The sequence below is a fragment of the Artemia sp. Qi Xiang Cuo genome, chromosome 10, assembly GCF_049724085.1.
Source record: "Artemia sp. Qi Xiang Cuo chromosome 10, ASM4972408v1, whole genome shotgun sequence".
In the NCBI taxonomy this organism is placed as follows: Eukaryota; Metazoa; Arthropoda; class Branchiopoda; order Anostraca; family Artemiidae; genus Artemia; species Artemia sp. Qi Xiang Cuo.
This window is the reverse complement of record NC_142803.1, coordinates 2609561-2631887: the sequence shown is the minus strand read 5'-3', so window position 1 is coordinate 2631887 and position 22327 is coordinate 2609561. Positions and strand designations below refer to the sequence as shown.

Here is a 22327-nt window from a genome sequence, read left to right as displayed (position 1 = left end):
ATACATCAACAAACGAAACAAAACACTGTAAAATAGGTACAATAGGTAAAAATACTTGTAGTTATTTCCCTCAAAATCGAAGAAATTAAAAAATACATAAATAGAACTGCAAACGCAAAGAAATACATCAAAGAACAAAACAAAGCATTGATGTAAAATAGGCTAAATAACATAACTGAATAAATACGTAAGAAAAAAAAAACAAAACACCAAACATTATTTAAATTCTGAAAAAAAGGAAAATCTTGTGCATAAAGAGGAAATTTTCAGACTTATGATAATAAGCTTCTTCTTAATCCTAACTTACTTAATTCTAGTTAATCCTAAGCTTCTTAATCCTTAATCTTAATCCTAGCTAATTCCAACGGCTCTTTAATTTTAAATCTCAAAACTAGTTCACTGTTACTAAAAAGAAAAGGTAAACCAAGTAAAAAAAACAAACAATTGTTAATTAACTGCAATTAACTGGTTGCTTATTGTTCTTCAGAGCCCGCTGAGATGCAATTCCCCCTTTCAAAGATAGAAATGTTTTTGAAATATCTTTCATAACATTTTTGTAAGCTAAAACCATTCTTGACTAGTTTCGAATTTTCTGTGGGTTTGCGAGGTTTTCTTGTAAGTAATTTTGACTTTCAAATGACGTTCAATAGAGCACAATAATTACGCTTATTCAACAAGTTATTGCAATAAATTATAGTTAGCTATGTTAAACGCGGGGCAGGTTTCTCTCCAAAGATTTCCTATTTATGAACTTGCACTTATTATATACCCCAACTTAATTTTCTGTGCGTCTTATAAGTTTTTTTTCCGTTGTATGAGGGCCACTGAGAACCAAAGCATACCCCGAGCATACCGGGCATACCCAAGAGCTATGCCAGAGCCAGGGCATACCCAAGGCACGGAATTATCCGTAATGAATCTTTTTGCTGTCTGGAATATTAATTTTATTGTATAGAGAATTTAAAATCTAACTCAAACTAATAATTCAACAATGTTTTTACTTTAACTTAACGAACGATTTAGTTGCACTAAAGAAACAAATCATCAACCATCAGAAACACTTGTTTAAACTGTTTAAACTAAACACTTGTTTAAACTAAACAGCCTTAAAAAAAATCTAAAAAACTATCACAATTACCGTTCTCTCACCACTACCCCAAAAATATATATTGTAAATATGTTTAAAACTAAAAGCCCCTTTAAAATGTCATGACGGTCACTCAAAATGTGATGACGACATCAAATGTGATCACGACATCAAAATGTGATGAAGGTGACTGATGACGGCCACTGTATATGTGACCGAAATATCTGGTATTTTTTTGAATTTCTATACACTGTCTATTAAAAAGGGTTTTATCCCTATTTTGAACTTTTATTTTATCGTCATGGAAAGGCAGTGTGGTCTCCGAAATTATCTACGGCAGCATATATAGACACATAAGGAGGAATGTACCCCCCCCCAAGATTGGTTAGAAAGACATTAGTTAAACATGCAAATGATAAGCCTATAATGTCAATGCCCAAGATACTGAAAATGTTACATCTTTTCAGCTTCCATGTTTATTTTGACACTTAGTTCTATATAAGCTATGTAACTGATATATGTAGGGTTATTTATGTAGGTTATATTTTATGTAGGCTATACAAGAAGTTTCCTAACCACAGCATAAATTGGGCAAATAGCATTTAGCCTTGTGCTTACTTAGCCTTGAACTTAGCCTTGTGCACACTTTTTGGGGTTTCTATGGAGGGGACAATGTTCATCCTTACCCTTAACCACAGTTTATATAATTATCCAGTAAGTTTACCGCAGATGATTTCTGGCTCTTCATTCTCGGTGCGAACAAAAAGCTCCACCCACTTATTTGTGCACTTATTGTCCACTTATTGGTTGAGCCGGCCAAGTGGTTTTGTCAGTACTTGTTCCGTAGGTGATTATTCTTTGTCTATCCGTGAAAAGATCTAATGCCGCTTATGTTTATAGGTTCTCTGGAGCACTCACACCTCGGTCCGGGTTTTTATAATGGGTGAGATTGGGAAAGATCATACTGATAATTATATAAACTGTGCCCTTAACTGCCAGTGGCTACGATTGAGGGGCTATTATTGGTTAATGTCTGTAACTGAAAGCCCTGAAAACAATCGCAAAACAGGGGGTACTTGAAGCAATCTTGCCAAGCGAGCATTTTATATTATACAGAGGGTCACCCGCCTACTTCCCCCATTATTTGATTATCATATAATTATTTGATTTATCATTATACAATGATTTATCATTATTTTTACCGATTTTTGCTCGTGTATAGTGATTTATTTTGACTAGTGATTTTTCACTTTTACTAGTGAGTTTCCTATGATTCTTTCTAGAACAATGAATAGCAGGAAAAAAACGGTGTCTAAGTGTATCACCTCCTACTTCCTTAGGGAAGACGCATAATGCTTCTTCTTAAATTCTAGATAATAAAATGATGTTCGTGATTTAATTCTTGACCTGGCGGCAACCATGATTATGCAGTCAGTAGGTTTTCAATCCCCACAAAAGAATATACGAAAAGCGTTTTTTATTTTCTTTTCATCTATTTGCCATACAAATCTTCTTTTTAATAAGGGAATGTTGAATATTCGCCCCTAGCTCTCTTTTTTTCAAGAACTGTTTCATCTTTAAAAATGTTAATAAAATGCTATCCCCACCCCTTCATGTCTATTCTTTACACCCCCAACTAATCTTTTATTGTCGAGGAATCTCTAAATCTTCTTGAGTTTGACAGGTTTCGATTTTTTTTTATTTAAAAAATACTTCAAGAAATAATGAAACGCCCTCTTTAGAAGGAACTAATATTGGGTTTAATATCGAGTTTTTTTGTGTGTTAGATAATGTTTTCAAGAAAGTACAGGGGGGAAACTTACAGAGAATGATTGCTTTTCAGGCAAACAATTGGGAAGAAAAGATTATGTTGTACCACATAAGATACTATAGAGAACATACTTAGGAGGAAAATTTAATGATGGATTCAGTAATTAATAATAATTAATTTCTCTTATTAGACGACTAAACTAAATCTTTGCTTGTACACTTCTGGCTTCATATATTTTATTCTTAAAACTTTCCTTTCTTTACAGCCTTTTAAGCAAAGAAATGCAAATAAAAGACCATTTTGGTCTTTTATTGAAAACTACATAAAAACTACATTTTTTATGTATTTTTAAATATTTTAAATGTAATATTTTAAAATTGTAATATTGTATATAAAATGTAATAAATATTTTATATAAATATGTAATAAATATTTTATATAAAATGTAATAAATATTTTATAAATAATGTAATGTAATAAATGTAATGTAATAAATAAATGTAAATGTAATGTAAATGTAATGTAATAAATAAATGTAATAATGTAATAAATATTTTATATAAAATGTAATCAATATTTTATATAAAATGTAATAAATATTTTAAATTTTAAATATTTTAAAATTGAAATATTTTATGTAGTTTTATTTAAAACTACATAAAATATATTGAATATTCAGAGGAAGAACATTTAATAATGCATTTAGTTTGTTAAATGAAAACATTCGGTCTTTGTTTTCGAAGTCTTGGTTTCAGTCTTCCAATTTTTTTTTTCTTTGCAAAATTAGAGAGAATTATTGGTTTCTGAGCAAACAAATACAAAGCAAATATAATTTTGGACTAAATAAAAACAAATTGAATATTTGAAGGAAAAATAGTTAATATCACATTTAGTTTGTTAAATAGAAACATTTAATTTAATATTCGTTTTCAGGCTATTTGGTTTCACAGTCTTAGAAACTCTGATTTTAGGGGGGGATTAGGGAGAACGATTGGTTTCTAAGCAAACAAATGCGTAGCAAATATAATTATGGACTAAACCAAACATTTTGAATATTTGCAGGAAGAATATTTAACATCACATTTAGTTTGTTAAATGGAAACAGTTAATTTAATCTTCGTTTTCAGGCTATTTGGTTTCGCTATCTTAGGAATTCTGATTTTGTTTTTTCGGGGGGAGGGGAATTAGAGAGAATGACTGGTTGCTAAACAAACAACCGGAAAAAAAGGTTCTCTTGGACTAAATAGGAAGCACTGAAATCTGCTGGAAGAGCAGAATAGCACATTCAGTACTTAACAAATGTGAATTTCTTTTGTTTAACAAAAACATTAGTTTCGCATATTAGGATTTATATAGTCTTGGGAACTTTCATTTTTCTTCCACCGTCATCATTAATCGTTTTAATGTTTCTCAGTCGATCCATTAGAAATGGAAACGTCATAAGACCTTTCCACTACAGTAAAGGTATGAATATGGTTGTAATTTTTTATTTCAAACTAAAAAAAAAATATTCTTAACTTTTAAATACACTGAAAATAACCTTAAATTCCATTTTTTTAAATCCTATTACAAAATATCTTATTTTATACTTTTTAGGCCAACACCTTTTAGAGAAATAATTGCGAAGAAAAAGGTATGCTAAACTGCATAAAAAGCTCAGGGAGGCGGGGGGGGGGATGAACATATACTTTAGTTACTTGAGTGCACTAGTCAGTTTGAGACGTTGTCTTATTTCCACCATCTGGTGTAGGCCTATATCTAAAGCGACTTTTGTTCCTCGGCGCGAATCACATTTTTACCAAGCCATGGCTTCCAAGCAAGGCATGACAAACAGTAAAGGCAGTAGGCCTACAAGACCTTTGAAAATTGGTGGTCATTTAGTCATTTAGTCATTTTCTCTGATTGAAAATATTCTGCAACTTTTCGTTTCACTAGCTTTGAAACCTATGAGCTTCTTCCTCTTTTAAGAAAGTGAGACTAATTTGAAAGCATCAAATGATTTCCATTTTTCCCTCATCACCAAAGCCCCCCCCCTAAGCTTCGTTTGACCTGAGTTTTGTCAGTCAATCCTGTTTAACAACAGATATCAGAGGCAACGCAATAGCGATGCCTATAGTAAAGGCCATACGGCTCCAATGTTTTATTGCTTATTTATTTATTTTTTTTCCCACAGGCATTTCATATGGAAGGCGTCGTCGAAGAAACTTCAAAGGGGGCTCATTTGATTGGAAATCGAGAGTTCTAGTGCCCCTTTTAAGGGTCAAAAGTGATTGGAAGGCAAATCCCCTTCCAAGCCCACCAGTTCCCCAAACACATCCAATCAAAATTTTGAGATAACCATTTTGTTAAGCGTAGTTGATTTCCAGATATAAATTATGTTTTTGAGGAGGACACTCCCCCACAGCCCACGGGGCAAAGGTTGTAAGTTATGCACTGGGGGCATATAAGTTTTTTTTATGGAAAGCGTTGTTGTAGAAACTACAAAAAGGGCTCATTCGATTGGAAATTTAAATGGCTAGTGCCTTCTTCAATAGTCAAAAGTGATTGGAAGGCAACTAACAGCCCTTCCACGCCCACGATTTCCCCAAACATATCCAGTCAAAGTTTTGAGATAGCCATTTTGTTCAACGTAGTTGAAAGTTCTGGAAATTATATCTTTGAGCAGGACACTCTCCTCACAGTCTTCAGGGCAAGGGTTATAAGTTATACCATGGGGGCATATATGATTCTTAAGGAGGGAATACTCTTATAAACTTCAGAGGGCTCATTTGATTGGAAATTGAAAGTTCTAGTTCACTTTTTAACGTCAAAAGATATCGGAGGGTAACCAACCCCCCCCAAGCTCTTTTTTCCAAAATGCATCCGATAAAAATTTTGAGATAGCCATTTTGTAAAAAACAGTGCAAAGATTATAAAACAAAAACTCCGATGCCGACACAACCCCCAGCGCCCGGGGGCAGGCGTTGTAAGTTATGCCCTGGGGGCATATATGGTTCTTATGGAAGGGATGCTCGTATAAACTTCAAAGAATGCTCATTTGATTGGAAATTGAAAGTTCTAGTTCACTTTTTAAGAGACAAAGAGATTGGAGGGCACCTAGTCCCCCCTCCACGCCCTTTTTTTTCTCAAACCCATCCGATAAGAACTGAAATAGCCATTTATTTAAAAAATAGTTCAAAGACCAGATAACGCAAATTCAGTGTCAACACAATGCCCTGGGGCCCGAGGACAGGCGTTTTAAGTTATGCCTTGGGGCATATATGGTTCTTATGAGAGGGATGCTCGTATAAACTTCAGAGAGGGCATCTGTGATTTGAAATTAAAAGTTCTAGTTCACTTTTTAATAGTCAAAAGAGATCCGACGGCAACTAGGCCCCCCCCCATATGGTTCTTATGAAAGGGAAGCTCGTATAAACTTCAGAAAGGACTCATTTGATTCGAAATTGAAAGTTCTAGTTCACTTTTTAAGAGTCAAAATATACTGGGATAAAAGATATTACTGGATACACACTGTTGAAAACCGTCTCGTGATAGAAGGCACAAACAGAGGCCGGAATACTGCTGCTAATTTCAATCAGTGGCCGTCCTGGTAAGTGTCTGACTATGAGGCAGGATATTTTGTGAAATACGCTACCAAGATTGGATGGGCGCTCCCAACAGAGGCAACGCTATAGCGTTGCCTATAGTAAAGGCAATACGGCTCCAATGGTTTATCATTTATTTATTTTCTTTCCCAGAGGCACTTCATATGAAAGGGGTCGAAGTAAAAACTTCAAAGGGGGCTCATTCGATTGGAATTCGAGACTTCTAGTGCCCTTTTTAAGGGTCAAAAGTGATTGGAAGCCAACGAACATCCCTTCAACGCCTACCATTTCCCCAAACACATAGAATAAAAATTTTGAGGTAGCCATTTTGTTCTACGTAGTTGATTTCCAGACAGAAATTATGTTTTTGAGGAGGACACTCTCCCACAGCCCTCAGGGAAAGAGTTGTAAGTTATGCCCTTGAGCCATATAATCTTTTATAGAAGGTGTTGTCGTAGAAACTTAAAAAAGGGTGCATTCGATTGGAAATTCAAATAGCTAGTGCCCTTTTTAATACTCAAAAGTAATCTAAGAGCAGCTGACCTCCTTCTAACGCCAATCATTTCCCAAGAAATTTCCACTCAGCATTTTGAGATAGTAATTTTGTTCAACGTGGTTGAAAATTCTGGAAATTAGGTCTTTGAGGATGATGACACCCTCCCCAAACCCCTCAGGGCAAGAGTTATAAGTTATGCCCTGGGAGCATATAAGGTTTTTTATAGAATGTGCTGTTGTAGAAGCATGAGAAGGGACTCATTCCATTGGACATTGAACTGGATGGTGCCCTTTTAATAGTCAAAAGTGATTGGAAGGCAACTAACACCCCTTCCACGCCCAGCATTTCCCCAAACACATCCAATCAAAATTTGTAGATAGCCATTTTGTTCAACGTAGTTGAAAGCTCTGGAATTTATATCTTTGAGCATGACAATCCCTCCCAAGGTCTTCAGGGCAAGGGTTATTAGTTATGCCCTTGGGGCATATATGGTTCTTATGGAAGGAATGCTCGTATAAACTTTAGAGAGGGCTCATTTGATTGGAAATTGAAAGTTATAATTCACTTTTTAAACGTCAAAAGAAATTGGGGGGTAACAAGCCCTCATGCCCTTTTTTCCCAAATGTATCCCATAAAATTTTGAGATAGCTATTTTGTTAAAAATAGTTCAAAGATCATATAAGAAAAACTCCGGTGTCGACACAAACCACCAGGGCCTGGGAGCAGGCATTGTGAGTTATGCCCAGGGGGCATATTTGGTTCTTATGGAAGAAATGCTCGTATATAATTCAAAGAGGGATCTCATTTGATTGTAAATTGAAAGTTCTAGTTCCCTTTTGAAGTGTAAAAAGGAATTGGTGGGACCCTAGCCCCCCCACTCGCCGCCCTCTTTCTCAGACCTATCCGATAAGCAATTTGACATAGCCTTTTTTTTAAAAATAGTTCAATGACCATATAGAAAAAATTCCGGGGTCAACACAGCCCCCCCAGGGCCCGAAGGCAGGCGGTGTAAGTTATGCCCTGGGGGACTATAAGGTTCTTATGGAAGGGTTGCTCGTTGATTGAAAATTGAAAGTTCTAGTTCAGTTTTTGAGAGTCAAAAGAGATTGGAGGGCAACTAGTCCCCCCATGCCTCTTTTTTCTCGAATGCATCAGATACAAATTTTGAGATAGTCATTAAGTTGTTCAAAAGTAAAAATTGTTCAAAAGTCGGATAACAAAACTCAGGAGTCGACATAACCCCCCCGGGCCCGGGGACAGGTGTTGTAAGTTATGCCCTGGGGCATATATGGTTCTTATGAAATGGATACTCGTATAAACTTCAAAGAGGGCTTATTTGATTGGAAATTAAAAGCTCGAGTTCATTTCTTAATAGTCAAAAGAAATCCAAGGGCAACTAGCCCCCCCCCCCCCGACTTCTTTATCCAAACCCATCTGATGAAAATTTTAAGATAGACAATTTGTTAAACAAATAAATAGTTCAAAGGTTGAATAAGAAGAGCTCCGGTGTCTATACAGCTCCCCAGGGCCCGGGAGAAGTCGTTCTAAGTTATACCCTAAAGGCGTGTATGGTTGTAATGAAAGGGATGCTCATATAAACTTCATAGAGATCTCATTTGATTGGAAATTGAAAGTTCTAGTTCACTTTTTAAGAGTCAAGAGATTTAAGGGCAACTAGCCCCCCCCTGCCTTTTTTCCGCAAACCCATCCGCTACAAATTTTGAGATAGTACAAATTTTTTTAGTACAAATTTACCTTTATAGTACTTTTATAGTACCTTTATTGTACCAAATGGCTTATTTTTAAGTTTTTAATGTCATTTTCACTTGATTTTGTAAAATTGGCTCCAACTTTGCCCCCCCCCCCCAGGATTTTGACAAAATTTTGACGCCACTGCTTAAGTGCCAGTGGTGCATAACGAATATGAAGACGTATATACTTTGGACCCTAGAATTGAAGCCTGACACAAAAACATCTTTCCGAATATACAAGCTAAAGATTTCAAAATCAAGAACAAACGAGTGTGAAAAAACACTAAAAAGGCAAAAAAATATAAAGATACAAAAATATTTGCTTACATAAAATAGGTCAAGAAAGCGTAGAAACAATAAGAGAAATCCTAAAAGCATCCTAGATCCTAAAGGCAACGTTATTTTTTATTTTCCCTCCGAGTAATTATATTTAAAAAATAAATAAATAAACAAACGGACACTTTAGAAACCTCAAAACCGAAGAAATCATGAAGTCACTGGACAAATGAGAGCATAAAGTTCTAGTTTCCATAGTTAATTACAATTTATTTTTTTCTAAAATGAAATTAAACACCAACAATTTTTACAATAAACAATTTAATACAATTTATTAAACAATTTAATAAACAATTTAATACAATTTATCAAACAATTTAATAAACAATTTAATACAATAAACAATTTAATACAATTTAATACAAATTTAATACAACAAAGGAAAATATCCGTACAAGGAAAAAACCACAAATAAAAGGGAAAGCACGAAAATGAGCCACATTTAGACACTGGCTTTCGCGTTTCATTAATTCAGAATGTAAAAAGCTTTCCGTTTTCCATTATTTGAGCTTTTTTTATTGTTATTGGCGCATTATAAACGACATTATTCACTTTAACGTGTCAGTATCAAAGAAGTTGGAAAAAAGGTATTGCAACTAAGGCGTTATGTTTTTAATAATAATAATAATAATAAAAAAAAATACTTCAAAATTATACTTTTTATATGACATCATTCATCGCCTAAACCCATTAAAAAGTAAGGTAGGTCCACCGACAATACAATGATAAGATTTTCAAAAAAAAGGTACTTCTGCTTGAAGCAGAATCTCTAAGACAACATAAAGAGAATGAGGAGTGAATTTGTCCAACAAATAATCAAAAATAGTCACATAAAAGTGACTTTTTCAATTTCAACCTCCCCTCCTAGGATAAAAATTTTTCCAATCCATTGTCACTAATCAACCTTAAAACCAGGTATTTTTCATGGGTTTAAAAATCATTGAGTACAATTCCTTTAATTAAAATTTTGCTTTTTAAAATTGTTCTTTCATTAAAATTTTTAACCAAACTCGTTAAATCCAAAAATTTGAGAACTATTAGACAACAAAGATAAAATTTATTGAAAGAACCAACGACCGTTGACTAGTAGGCGACGATTTATAAAAGCAAATAAAAGCCAAGAAATCGAATTTCTCATGTTATCAGAATTGTGGCTATTTTAATCAAAAGATTAAGCTAATTTGAGCCAAATCAATACTAATCTTGATTGTTGTTTTCTTATAGCGTTACTGCAATTTTTGTTCAAGTATTTACATTTGATAAGAAATGTATACAACGCAGTTTATTGACTTTTCCATAAAAACATGGCTACTCCTCAGATATATATCACTAACAATGTTTACCAGAAACAGAGCAAAAGGGTAGACTCCTCTCTCTTTCTCTATCAAGCGTAAATCAGTAAAAGCCAGCGCTGGTAAGCCAACTTGGTATCTAGGCAAGATCTGTTCAGTTCAAAAGACCAAAATTAAAAACGTAGTGGACAAGCAAACACCCTTCCCTCCCTCTAGATCTGGAAAATAATTCTTTGTATATTCACTTTTCGAAAATCAAAACTGCCACTTACATTTTGGAAATTACCGTTTTTTCCCCCTTAAACTTTTGAAAATTGGCATCACTGCCATTACTTCTTTCAGTCTAACAAATAAAGGCAGCACTACTCATAGTAACCTGTATTGTACCAAGGCAAGGCCTGCTCAGGTCGAAGGACCAAGATCAAAACATAGTAGACATGCAAACACAAAAGCATCCATTTTAGATGGCCCTCCCCCTCCCTGGATTTGGAAAAAGACCTTTTTTGTATCTTTACTAAAAATGCCCCCACTTAAATTAGAAAAATATTTTTTTTGGTCCCGTAAATTTTGTGAATTATTCCCCATGCCCCCCCCCCCTCACCTCCCTTCTTTCTAACGTAAATAAATCAAAGGCAGCGCTTTTTCTACTAAATTGGTATCAAGGCAAGACCTGCTCAGCTTACAGGGAATTAGCTTAAACAATAGTGGTCAAGCAAACGCACAAGTATTCATTTTAGATTCCACCTCTCCCTATACTCCCCACCTATATTTCGAAAAATACCTTTTTTGTGTGCATGGATAATACTAATGTCCCTTTTTTTAACTAGAGGTATCAGTCTTTTTCTTTTCCAGATTCTCCTTTCCTGAACTATCTTTAACTCTCCCTAATTTTTTTAGGAAACTTCCAGATTTCCTGATTTTTGGCTTTTACAAAATTTTCCAGACATCTTCGCTTAATTTTTGTTACCTGATCATTAAAATAATCAAGGTTCACTCTTTTAACTTATTGGGTTAATTCTTTAACATGCTCCCCTTCAAGAGCGACACATTCCAACACTCCTATAACTTTTCGATACCCTATAAAACAATTGTATTTGCTCTCGAAATACTCCTCAGTTTTGGCAACTCTCAAATTTTTCTCCCTTAGGTATATTTTTCATGTCTGCAAAAAGCCAGGTCGCCAGGGACCAAAACTGAAGTGTACGGTAGGTGGAAAAGCAATTCGAAGCGTAATTCAAATCGTAATAGTTCCAGATTAGGAAGGGCACGTCGGTTTTGTTGGTTTCTTTTTTTTTGTTTTTTTTTTAGTTTGACTGTTATTTATTTTAATTTCTTTTTGTTTTGGGTTTCATTTATTTATTGTTATTGATTTGTGGTAGTTGTATGCTTGGTAGATTATTTGATCCTATTTTTGTTAATTTTTTGTTTAATGGAGTTCTTTACTTTTTTTGAAAAACTTATTTTGTGGAGAAAGTTTTTTTTTACTAATAACGAAAAAGGATGAAATATTAGGCCTATATCCAAAAACTAAATCGCAGGTTCTTAAAGCGTCATTTATTCCACTATGTATTTATTTCAAAATTTAAGCATAGAACACAAGCAAGTACGCAAGCTTTTTTTGGTGGCGGTTACTGATTTATATATATATATATATATATATATATATATATATATATATATATATATATATATATATATATATATATATATATATATATATATATATATATATATATATATATATATATATATATATATATATATATATACATATATATATATATATATATATATATATATATATATATATATATATATATATATATATATATATATATATATATATATATATATATATATATATATATATATATATATATATATATAAAGTACCGGGAGCCCGGCGGGTTCGCCGGGCCCCGGCACGCGGCAAGCATCTATATATAGATTCTCACTGTCGCTTGTCTTCTAAATGCAGACAACTTGAACCTTTTTCTTGATGTCATGACGTCCAAATTGACCTGAAATTAGAAGTGGTGCCTTTGTAAAATCACATTTATTTTTTTTTGTACTGGACCTTTTATATTTTGCCTCGGTTTGTCTTTTGTCATTATGAAAGACATATTGCCGAACCTTTGTTTCTTTTAATTGTTCAGGTGGTGGGACAAAAACTTCTTTTTCTTCCAACGATTTATCTAGTCCAGGTTTCTGATTTTCAAAGATATGGAATGCATCGACGACTCTCTTTGTTTCTTTTAATTGTTCAGGCGGTGAGACAAAAACTTCTTCTTTTGCCTTGGCTTGTCTTTTGTCATTATGAAAGACCTATCGTCGAACCTTTTGTTTCTTTAATGGTAGGTATTGATGACCTTATCTATGTCAAAATCGAAAACCCAATCATAATCACCATCATTTTCAATTTGTTTGGTTCGTTACACCTTGGCTTATCTTTCGTCGTTATGAAATACGTATGGCCGAAACTCTGTGTTTTTTAACAGAGGTATGGGGCACCCGACAGGCTTCTATATATAGATTCTGACTGTCACTTGTATTCTAAACGCAGACAATTTGAGACTTTTCTTGATGTCATGACGTCCAAATGGACCCTATATTAGAAGAGATGCCTTTGTAAAATTACATTTTTTTTTTTTATTGGACCATAACTTTTGCCTCGGTTTGTCTTTTGTCGTTATGAAAGAAATATAGCAAAACCTTTGTTTCTTTTAATTGTTCAAGTGGTGGGTCAAAAACTTCTTTTTCTTCTAACGATTTATATAGTTCAGGTTTTTTATTTTTAAAGGTATGGAAGGCATTGAAGACCACTTTTATTTCTTTTAATTGTTCAGATGGTGGGACTAAAACTTATTTTTTGCCTTGTCTTGTCTTTTGTCATTATGAAAGACATATTGCCGAACCTTTGTTTCTTTTAATTTTTCAGGTGGTGGGACAAAAACTTCTTTTTCTTCCAACGATTTATCTAGTCCAGGTTTCTGATTTTCAAAGATATGGAATGCATCGACGACTCTCTTTGTTTCTTTTAATTGTTCAGGCGGTGAGACAAAAACTTCTTCTTTTGCCTTGGCTTGTCTTTTGTCATTATGAAAGACCTATCGTCGAACCTTTTGTTTCTTTAATGGTAGGTATTGATGACCTTATCTATGTCAAAATCGAAAACCCAATCATAATCACCATCATTTTCAATTTGTTTGGTTCATTACACCTTGGCTTATCTTTCGTCGTTATGAAATACGTATCGCCGAAACTCTGTTTTTTTTAACAGAGGTATGGGGCACGCGGTAGGCTTCTATATATAGATTCTGACTGTCACTTGTATTCTAAACGCAGACAATTTGAGACTTTTCTTGATGTCATGACGTCCAAATGGACCCTATATTAGAAGAGATGCCTTTGTAAAATTACATTTTTTTTTTTTATTAGACCTTCAACCGTAGCATCAGCTAGGCTTTTTTCATTATAAATAGCACATCGCCAAAATTTTACTTCTTTGAGTTTTTTAGGCAATGAGACAAAAACTTCTTTTTCTTCCAGCAACTTTTCTAGTCTAGTGTTTTGATTCTACATGGTATGGAAGGCATTGACGACCACCATTGTTTCTTTTAATTGTTCAGGTGGTGGGACAAAAACTTTTTTTTTGCATTGGCTTGTATTTTGTCATTATGAACCTTTGTTTCTTTTTATTGTTCAGGTGGTGAGACAAGAATTTCTTTTTCTTCCAATGATTTATCCAGTCCATATTTTTTATTTTCAAAGATATGGTAGGTATTGATGACCTTATCCATGTGAAAATCCCAAACCTAATCATCATCGTTATCATTTTCAATTTTGACACGTTTTGATTCTTGCTGTATATGTTGATTTTCACTTAGTCACTGCTCTTTATTTACATTTTTTAACCCCCTCACTTGTTCGGTGTCGTATGTCTTCTCATCGCGTTTGTCTTTGCCCATTATTTTCATTTTTTCTAACCGCCCGTGTATATTTTTCGCATATCTTGTAACCGCCCGTGTCTTTGCTCTTCATTTTCATTTTTGGTACGTTTTTAGATTTTTATTACTTAAGACAACCTAGCAACAGCCTTTTGCTTTAGCTGCCCGTATTGATGTTGTCCCAATTGATCGTCCCGGTTGTCAATTTTCACTTCTTATCACGGTTGATAGTTCAGGTGTTGGTTCAAAAGAATCATAAATTATAGTAACTGCAACTGCAAATACTGATTTTTTGGGCCTTCCAACAGACATTATGAAGATAATTTCTTAAACCACATTGGCCTGACAAAACAAAGAAAAAAACCGAGCAAAAATCGGGTTTTTCAAGGCCAATGAAAATACTGGCAAAACATAACAAAGAGAATATTTCGAGGGGAGAAACGCGTCTCTCCTTCAGCGGGAAACGAAAAAATATATTCAATGAGGGTGCCGAAGAAAAAAAAGCAACAAAATAAAACGCGGAAAGTCAATGTGAATCTGAAAATAAAGCAATGAAAAAAACAAAAAATTAAAAGATGAATTATATTATATAAATAATTGATGCGTTGGAAAATCAACAATCCTATTTATGCTATACATGATATCATATAAGAAAACGTTTATATGATGCCATATATGATACCATAAGGAATGCTTATATGATGTACTAACCTAGTACATGTCGTCATTTGCAAAAAAAAAAAATTAAGGCTCTTACCGGTATTTTCTCATTATCGGTATGAGAAAAATCGGTAACGATTTTTCTCATACTTCTGACCTATCTAGATCGTTTCTTAATGCGAGAATATCCCAAGATAGGCTACCAATTTTCTCGAAAAAATATGGAGCCGTTTTCGAGAACATACATACATACATAAATACATACACAATTATTACTCATACATATATATAAAACATAATATATTTATAATATATATATATATATATATATATATATATATATATATATATATATATATATATATATATATATATATATATATATATATATATATATATATATATATATATATATATATATATATATATATATATATATATATATATATATATATATATATATATATATATATATATATATATATATATATATATATATATATATATATATATGTATATATATATATATATATATATATATATATATATGTATATATATATTTGATAATAATTTAATGAGAAGTGCCCAGACATTTAATAACATTTTTGGATTCTTCGGTTGTGACTTGGCCCCTTCCCCTTGCAAGCACCTCTGATGGAATACAAATAATATTATTGCTCAGAGGCAACGTGTCACTACCTAGTAATAGCTTACTAGCCTACGAATTACTAGCCTACAAATATACAATGCTTCCAGGGGAAGAACACCACGTAATGGGTGCATCCGACATGTAATTCAGTTTCTTACTTACAACCGTGATTACTTTCAGTAATTCATACCATTCGTATTTACTACAAATATGAAGATAATTCTTGGAAAATATGGGTTTTGATTTGAAATTATATGAATCTTCATTGGTATATCCAAGCACACTGAAGCCGCGGGTTCTGACAGTAATTAACTGTATTTTATATACATAACAAAACCTGCATCAGCACCAGAGACGTGAGCAAGGGTGGAATTAGGGCCCTACCCCCCAGAAATCCTAATGTTCCCAGATATCTTGGTACCTCCAATTCAAAGTACCACATACTTTTTTATTACCCTCTCCCACCGGGAAAAATCATGTGTACGTCCCTAATAACCAGGGCACTGTATGTTAAACCAAACTTTGATCCTCCTGATCTACTAAAATGGCGTGTAGATCCTCTCTTAGGAAAGCTTAGCAGTTTTTTTTTTGGAAATTCAGTTAGATGTGTAAAAATACACTAAGTACTAATATAAAGATACTTAGATACTTATAAAATTATCTAAGTATTTAAGTATACTATGTATCTATAAGATACGTAGAGCAAAGAGTAAAGTTCGACCCATAGTAACCAAAAATTTGAACACTATTCGAAAAAAAAAATGTCAAGCGACAAAAAATTGCCGTTTGAAACTGATTCATAAATAGTAACTATCATTTTGGTTGGTTGATTGATTGAGGTAAAGTTTATTGCGAAAACAAATTTATGGGAATATCGAAAGATAGCCCTAAAACCCTCGACAAAAGTGTCGGTTCCAAATCAAAACTGCACCATATGAATCGTTGTTGTCGAAAATCCATACAGGAAAGTTACAGCCCCCACCTGTACATGCAGGACAACAAGACAGAGGACACACAAGTTACAGTTACAGGACAACAAGAAAAATTCCTTCCTTTCACGGGTAGCACTGTGTGTAGCAAAGCGTCCTTGTTCTTTCTCGGTTTCTGAATTTTCATACTCCAAAAAAGCTTTAAGTGATCTATAGTCAATGTATTAGAAAAAAAATAAAAGAAAAAACGAAAAAAACAGCAGAATGCTATTAAGTGCTTTTTTATTGAAAAAAGCTACCAGGTTCTTTTTTTGTTATTTTTCTCTGATTAAAATAAGATTACACAAACCATTTCAGAACGAGTTCCTACATTCTTTGAATGTGCAAAGTCGGCTTTCGAAGGGAGGTGGCAAGGGGGGGGGAGCCTAATACAACACTAACGGTAGACAAAATATATAGAAAACATCATTTTATTTTTTTACTCTAAGATTTATAATTTCTTATACCTTTTGCATGTACATATTCGTTTTTCGAAGGGAGGTGGCGAGGGGGGGGGGGGTGGCTGCCTAATACAACACTAACCGTAGACAAAATGTATACAAAAAATCATTTTATTTTTTTACTCTAAGATTTATAATTTCTTATACCTTTTGCATGTACAAATTCGTCTTTCGATGGGAGCTAGTAGGGGGGGGGGGGGGCAACCTAATGCAACACTAACCGTAGACGAAATATATGCAAAACATTATTTTATTTTTACTCTAAGATTTATTGAAGATTTATAATTTTTTAAACCTTTTACATGTACAAAGTCGTCTTTCAGAAGGGGTGACACAACTCAAAAGACGCCAAAATATTAAAATAACTGAAATTAAAAATCCCTATCTTATACGCCGAAATATAGGTGAAATTAATGAAATTTTACAAGAAGTATAAGAGTACATAAGAAATATCTGCAACAACTTAATGGGGAAAATGATAAAATCTAGATATTTTGGAGGGTAAAAGAGCCGGAAGCCCCCCCCCCTACCCTCCAAAAGTGACATCAAATTTCTTAAATACTTTTTAAATCTGGTTATTTCATAAGGAAAGTTATAGTCTATTTGATTTAAGTTGGGAATATGTAAGTGATATGTGAGAGTTGAAAAAAAATGTTAGTCCATCATGTTCTTTTTTACTCTCTATTAAAGGAAAAATTGAAACTTTATTTTGCATCCTTTGCAATATAAAATGCTTATTTACAACTGGGAAATAAAGGGGAAATATCTCACTTTTTTCTCTTGGTAGAAGATAGCCAATGTTTCCAGGACTGTAAACACTTTTTTACAATGTCGATTAATGTGATTTTTCCTTCAATGCTTTAGAAAGCGATTCAGTTTTAGAAAACTGAATCGCTCTCTTTGGGTGAGAATATATTACATGTATTTTGGTAAAAAATAGAGAAGTTTCCTAGAGTTCCTAAATTTTGCATTAATTTTGTCTATGATTTGTGTCTTTTCTTTAGTTGGGACTACACACGTGTTCTGCGAATATTGATTTATGGAAAATTGATTTTTTTTTCTTAATACCCTTTGCATTTATACCGTTGTTATTTAATTATTTTCTATTAACTAAGTTTATACATAATTTTAGGTAAATATTTAGGTAATTTTGTTAACATAATTTAGGTAAATTTTGTTTTCTTAATACCCTTTGCATGTATAGCGTTCTTATTTATTTATTTTTTTTGAAAAAAAGAGCAGCCTCGTATCGGGCAGCCAACCTAGTGAGTTACTGCTCACTCTGTGAAAACTATTTAAACTTTTATTTTTTAAAAAGGGGGCAATTTCTCAGTCTTTCTCTTGATTGAAGATTGCCAATGTTCCAAGAACTGTAAACACTTTTTACTATGTGAATTAACGCAATTTCTTTTTTAATGCCCGGGAAGGTAATTTCATTCTAGAAAATAGCCTGTTTTGAATGATAATATATTGCACATGTTTCGAAGTAAATGAAACAACAAGGCAATTAAAAAGACAACTATATTCGAACCAAAAAAAACTTCTGGGCATGCAGATTTAGTTATCATGTTTTGTTAACTAGTACTAAAAAATAAAAAAATTAATATTTTTACTGTTCTATTTTCACAGTCTTTCTCATGATCATCAGTATACCGAATACAGTATGAGGGGGAGGGTACACCGTTGAATACTGGTGCAGAAAGTGACTTTGGTAATACAAAAGGTGGGTAAAAAGGTTGAGGTGGAGGGGGAACGTGCGCAGCTGTGTTGGCCTCGAGCACCTTGGTGCTGTACAATGTAAATTTTTAAATATTATATAATTTTACGTTTATGGATAAATTTATTAAATAAAATATTATTAAATATTATAATTTTATAAAGCGAAAAAAATCGACACTTTTTTTTACTGTTATTAATGAGAATTTCCTTGCAATAAGAAGATTTTGTAGGCATCATAAATATGGCAAAAATAGTTCATATATTAAGAGGCTCAATTTGCAACTATTTCAGTTATTCAGAAAGTAAAACAAAACATATTTTATAAAAAAAAATAGATAGCCTACTTCTAAATATATTGGGAACCTATTAAGATAGAAAATAACAGATTGGTAAATCGATGGGGCTTGCTTTATTAGAGGGAATGGGGCGTAAACATATTTTTCCAGTAGAATGTTACATAATACCTTTTGAATTGCCACAGCTGAAATCTCGAGGATGGTTGTTACAAAGACAATTAAAAGGGAATCAACAAAAATCCAAACGATCTGGTGGTTGACTGAAAAATATCTCGGGAAGTAATTAAATAGAAAAATGAAAGGAGTTTCTTTTGATCCAATAGCCCCCCCCCCCTCCAGGATTTGAAAATACTTGTTCCTTTGTATTTAAAATGAATAATTGATAAAAAGCCAACTTTACCCCCCCCCCTCGATTTTCAAAAATATGTTTTGGCATCTTCATTAAAAACAAAATGAAGAAAAATCCTTGCCCCTCTCTTAGATGTTTCGTCCCCGTTAGGAACCTAGGTTAGGTTATTAAAGGAAGGTTAAGATGGCTACGCCACTTTTTACGCATAGTGCCAAAGATTGTGCTTTTTGACCATCCACCTGGCGTCAAACGAAAAGCAGATTGTCCCCAAATTGGGTGGGGGAGTTCATAGAAAAGGATTTAAAAGAAATTAGAATTTTATAGGATGCTTAACAAGTGAAACTTTGATTAAATGGGGATGGATGAGGGGTATACGAAGTTGTGTTGACCTCTAGCAGCCAAATGCTGAAATGAGGTGTTACTTAATAGTCTAAAGAGTAAGAGCCTAAAAGAGCGGAAGTGCCATACTTCTGTGCAATTGTATCAAATTGGATTAATTCATTTTTCATAAAATGGGTTAATTCCTTTTTATGCTTCCTCATTTTCTTAAGTGAATGATAAGTATTCAACTGATAATGAAAAAAACAGTTCCTTCTGGCGATTAATGACGCATTCACTTAATCAAAGGCCCCTTCCCCGTTGGCCCTGTGGCACCTAAGATCGAACCCTGGCCCCTTTTGCCAATCAGGAATCAATATACAGCGATAAAACAGGTCGTGTAGATAAATATAATAAAAAAAAATGATAAACTATAAAAAAAACAAAATAGTATCTACCTGGCGACTTCCATTTGGAGGTGGGTTAATTTTTCTTGACAGCTTTCGCCAGCCATTCGCTGCAGAATTGGGAGCAGTTGCGATACATCTACGGACTGCAACAGCTCTTTTATGTCAATCCTCTCTTTTGAGTTCCTCACTCCCTGAATAAAAAAAGGATTATGCAAAACAAAGTATATTTGAAACTTTAAACTTCAGTCAAATAAGTCTCTGGCCAAGATTCGAAACTAGACATCACTACCAAGATTAATGGGGCTATGTCTATGGGCGGAGCCAGGAGGGGGGGGGGGGGTAATAAAGGATATGTGCTTCCGTATTAGCCAGTACACACTCGAGAAGTGAAGTTAGGTTAATCCTAATGAAATATACCAAAACATGATGAAAGTTTAAAACTTGAGTTTATATAGTAGTATAATTTGGGCTATGTATTTGCACATTAGGAGGGGGGGGGGGGTAACCTAATCTTACCCCCACCCCCTAATGTGCAAATATATAGCCAAAGCTATACAAGTCCAATGCATTCTATCACCCGTCATTTGTCTCTGTGGCTATGAAACCGGTTTTCTTATATCTTACATTCAGCAAACTTCTCAAGTGTGTACTGGCAAATACGGAAGTACCAAATGATATATTTGCCGAATTTTTATTTCCAACATGTCATAAATGCTGGACAGCAAAACAATTGTACTGTACGGTATTTAATTGTTAGCAAAAAGGATCCTGAAAACCTGAACAAAAACACAAGGGCAAAAAAAAATATCACCGCTGGAAGTGCCCTAGTTCATAACCCTTCCGGGGAGTTACAATCCCCTGTTAAAAAAAAGTGTATTTTAGCAATGATTTTATTTTCTCCTCTGTCAAACTTCCTCTCCAAATTTCCTTAGTTTCTCCAGTACCACTTATTCAAAATTGACTTGGATATGGCAACTGCTAGCTACCAAAAACTGTAAACCTGCATATAGAGTAGGGCCCGATTGATATATTGGCCGACCGATATTATTGGGCCTATATGAGGGTCAGTGTCATTATGGAATATCGAAAATTGATGAATGTTCCCTATCGCAGTGAAAGACCTAAGGCTCAAATAGTTAAAACCAAGATATCCAGTCATGGGCGCAGCTAAGGGGGAGAGGGGATGTTTTAAGGTGGGGAGGAGGGCTATAAGGTATCGTCGCAGCGTGTCAGCACCTTGGAAATATAACTTGTGTGTCTGCATTTGCCGGCACACTGGAATATTTTATCGACACAATCTTTAAATCCTTCCTCCAAACTTAAAACTGTAGCTACACCCCTGTATCCAGTGTGTCTAGCATGGATTCGTTAGTAAGAGACCATATCATACGAATGCAAAGCAAAGTTTTCACATTAATGTGTCAATGATTAAAATTCAAAGTCTCGCTATTGAAATTCGGGTTTTGAATAATCAATTTCAACAAATATCTTACGCTTCTTTCAATCAGATTTTCATGTATTTGTGTTTATGTACCTAAACAGGCTTCTTTGAGTATTTTTTTTTTTTTTTTATTTGTAACTTCCACAAATATCCGGCATTTCGTTTGTGTGCTCAGGGGGTGAGGGAGCGGGTAGTAGTAGAAAAGATCCACTGGATAATTTGAAAAAGCAGTGCTGAAAAATTTAAATCTCGGAGAGGGGGGCCCATGCCCCCCCCCCTCAGCGTATTTCTCTGCTCTGCAGTAACAGTCCTAGTGATAGTTTATAAACTTCGTTTTTTTTTTAAATTTTTTCCAAGAATAGGAACTGAAACTCCAGAGCGCTTGTATTCGTATTGTCAATTGTCACAATACAATTTTAGCCGACACAGTTCTAACACAAGCAAACAAAAAGAAAAAAGAGTAAACATAATGGAGCTTACATGAAGTCTGATTAGGCTACCTTTAATAAGGGGGGGGGGGTAAAAAAATGTTACTTATGATGAAAACTACCAAATCAATTTAGTTCACTTTTTACATTGTCGAGCAATCGAAAAATAGGCGTTGCTACTTCTGAGTTCTTGAATATAAAAATAACAAGTTTTTTTTAACTGAAAGTAAGGAGTGACATTAAAACTTAAACGAGCAGAAATTATTAGGTATAATAAGCGGGTTGCCTCCTCCTCAACACCTCGCTCTTTACGCTAAAGTTTTTTAGTACTTTTGAAAAAAGCTTCTAATTGTTCCAATTAAA

The 22327-nt window shown here is 33.8% G+C and overlaps 1 protein-coding gene across 1 annotated transcript in view; it reads right to left on the bottom strand.

Moving 5' to 3' along the window:
- LOC148947356 (uncharacterized) overlaps positions 1–22327 on the bottom strand; it is a 273633-nt gene that overhangs the window by 58017 nt on the left and 193289 nt on the right. The window contains exon 5 of the mRNA XM_089095775.1: positions 20144–20286. Coding sequence (XP_088951901.1) covers positions 20144–20286 — 143 coding nt within the window. The remainder of the gene's footprint in view (positions 1–20143; positions 20287–22327) is intronic.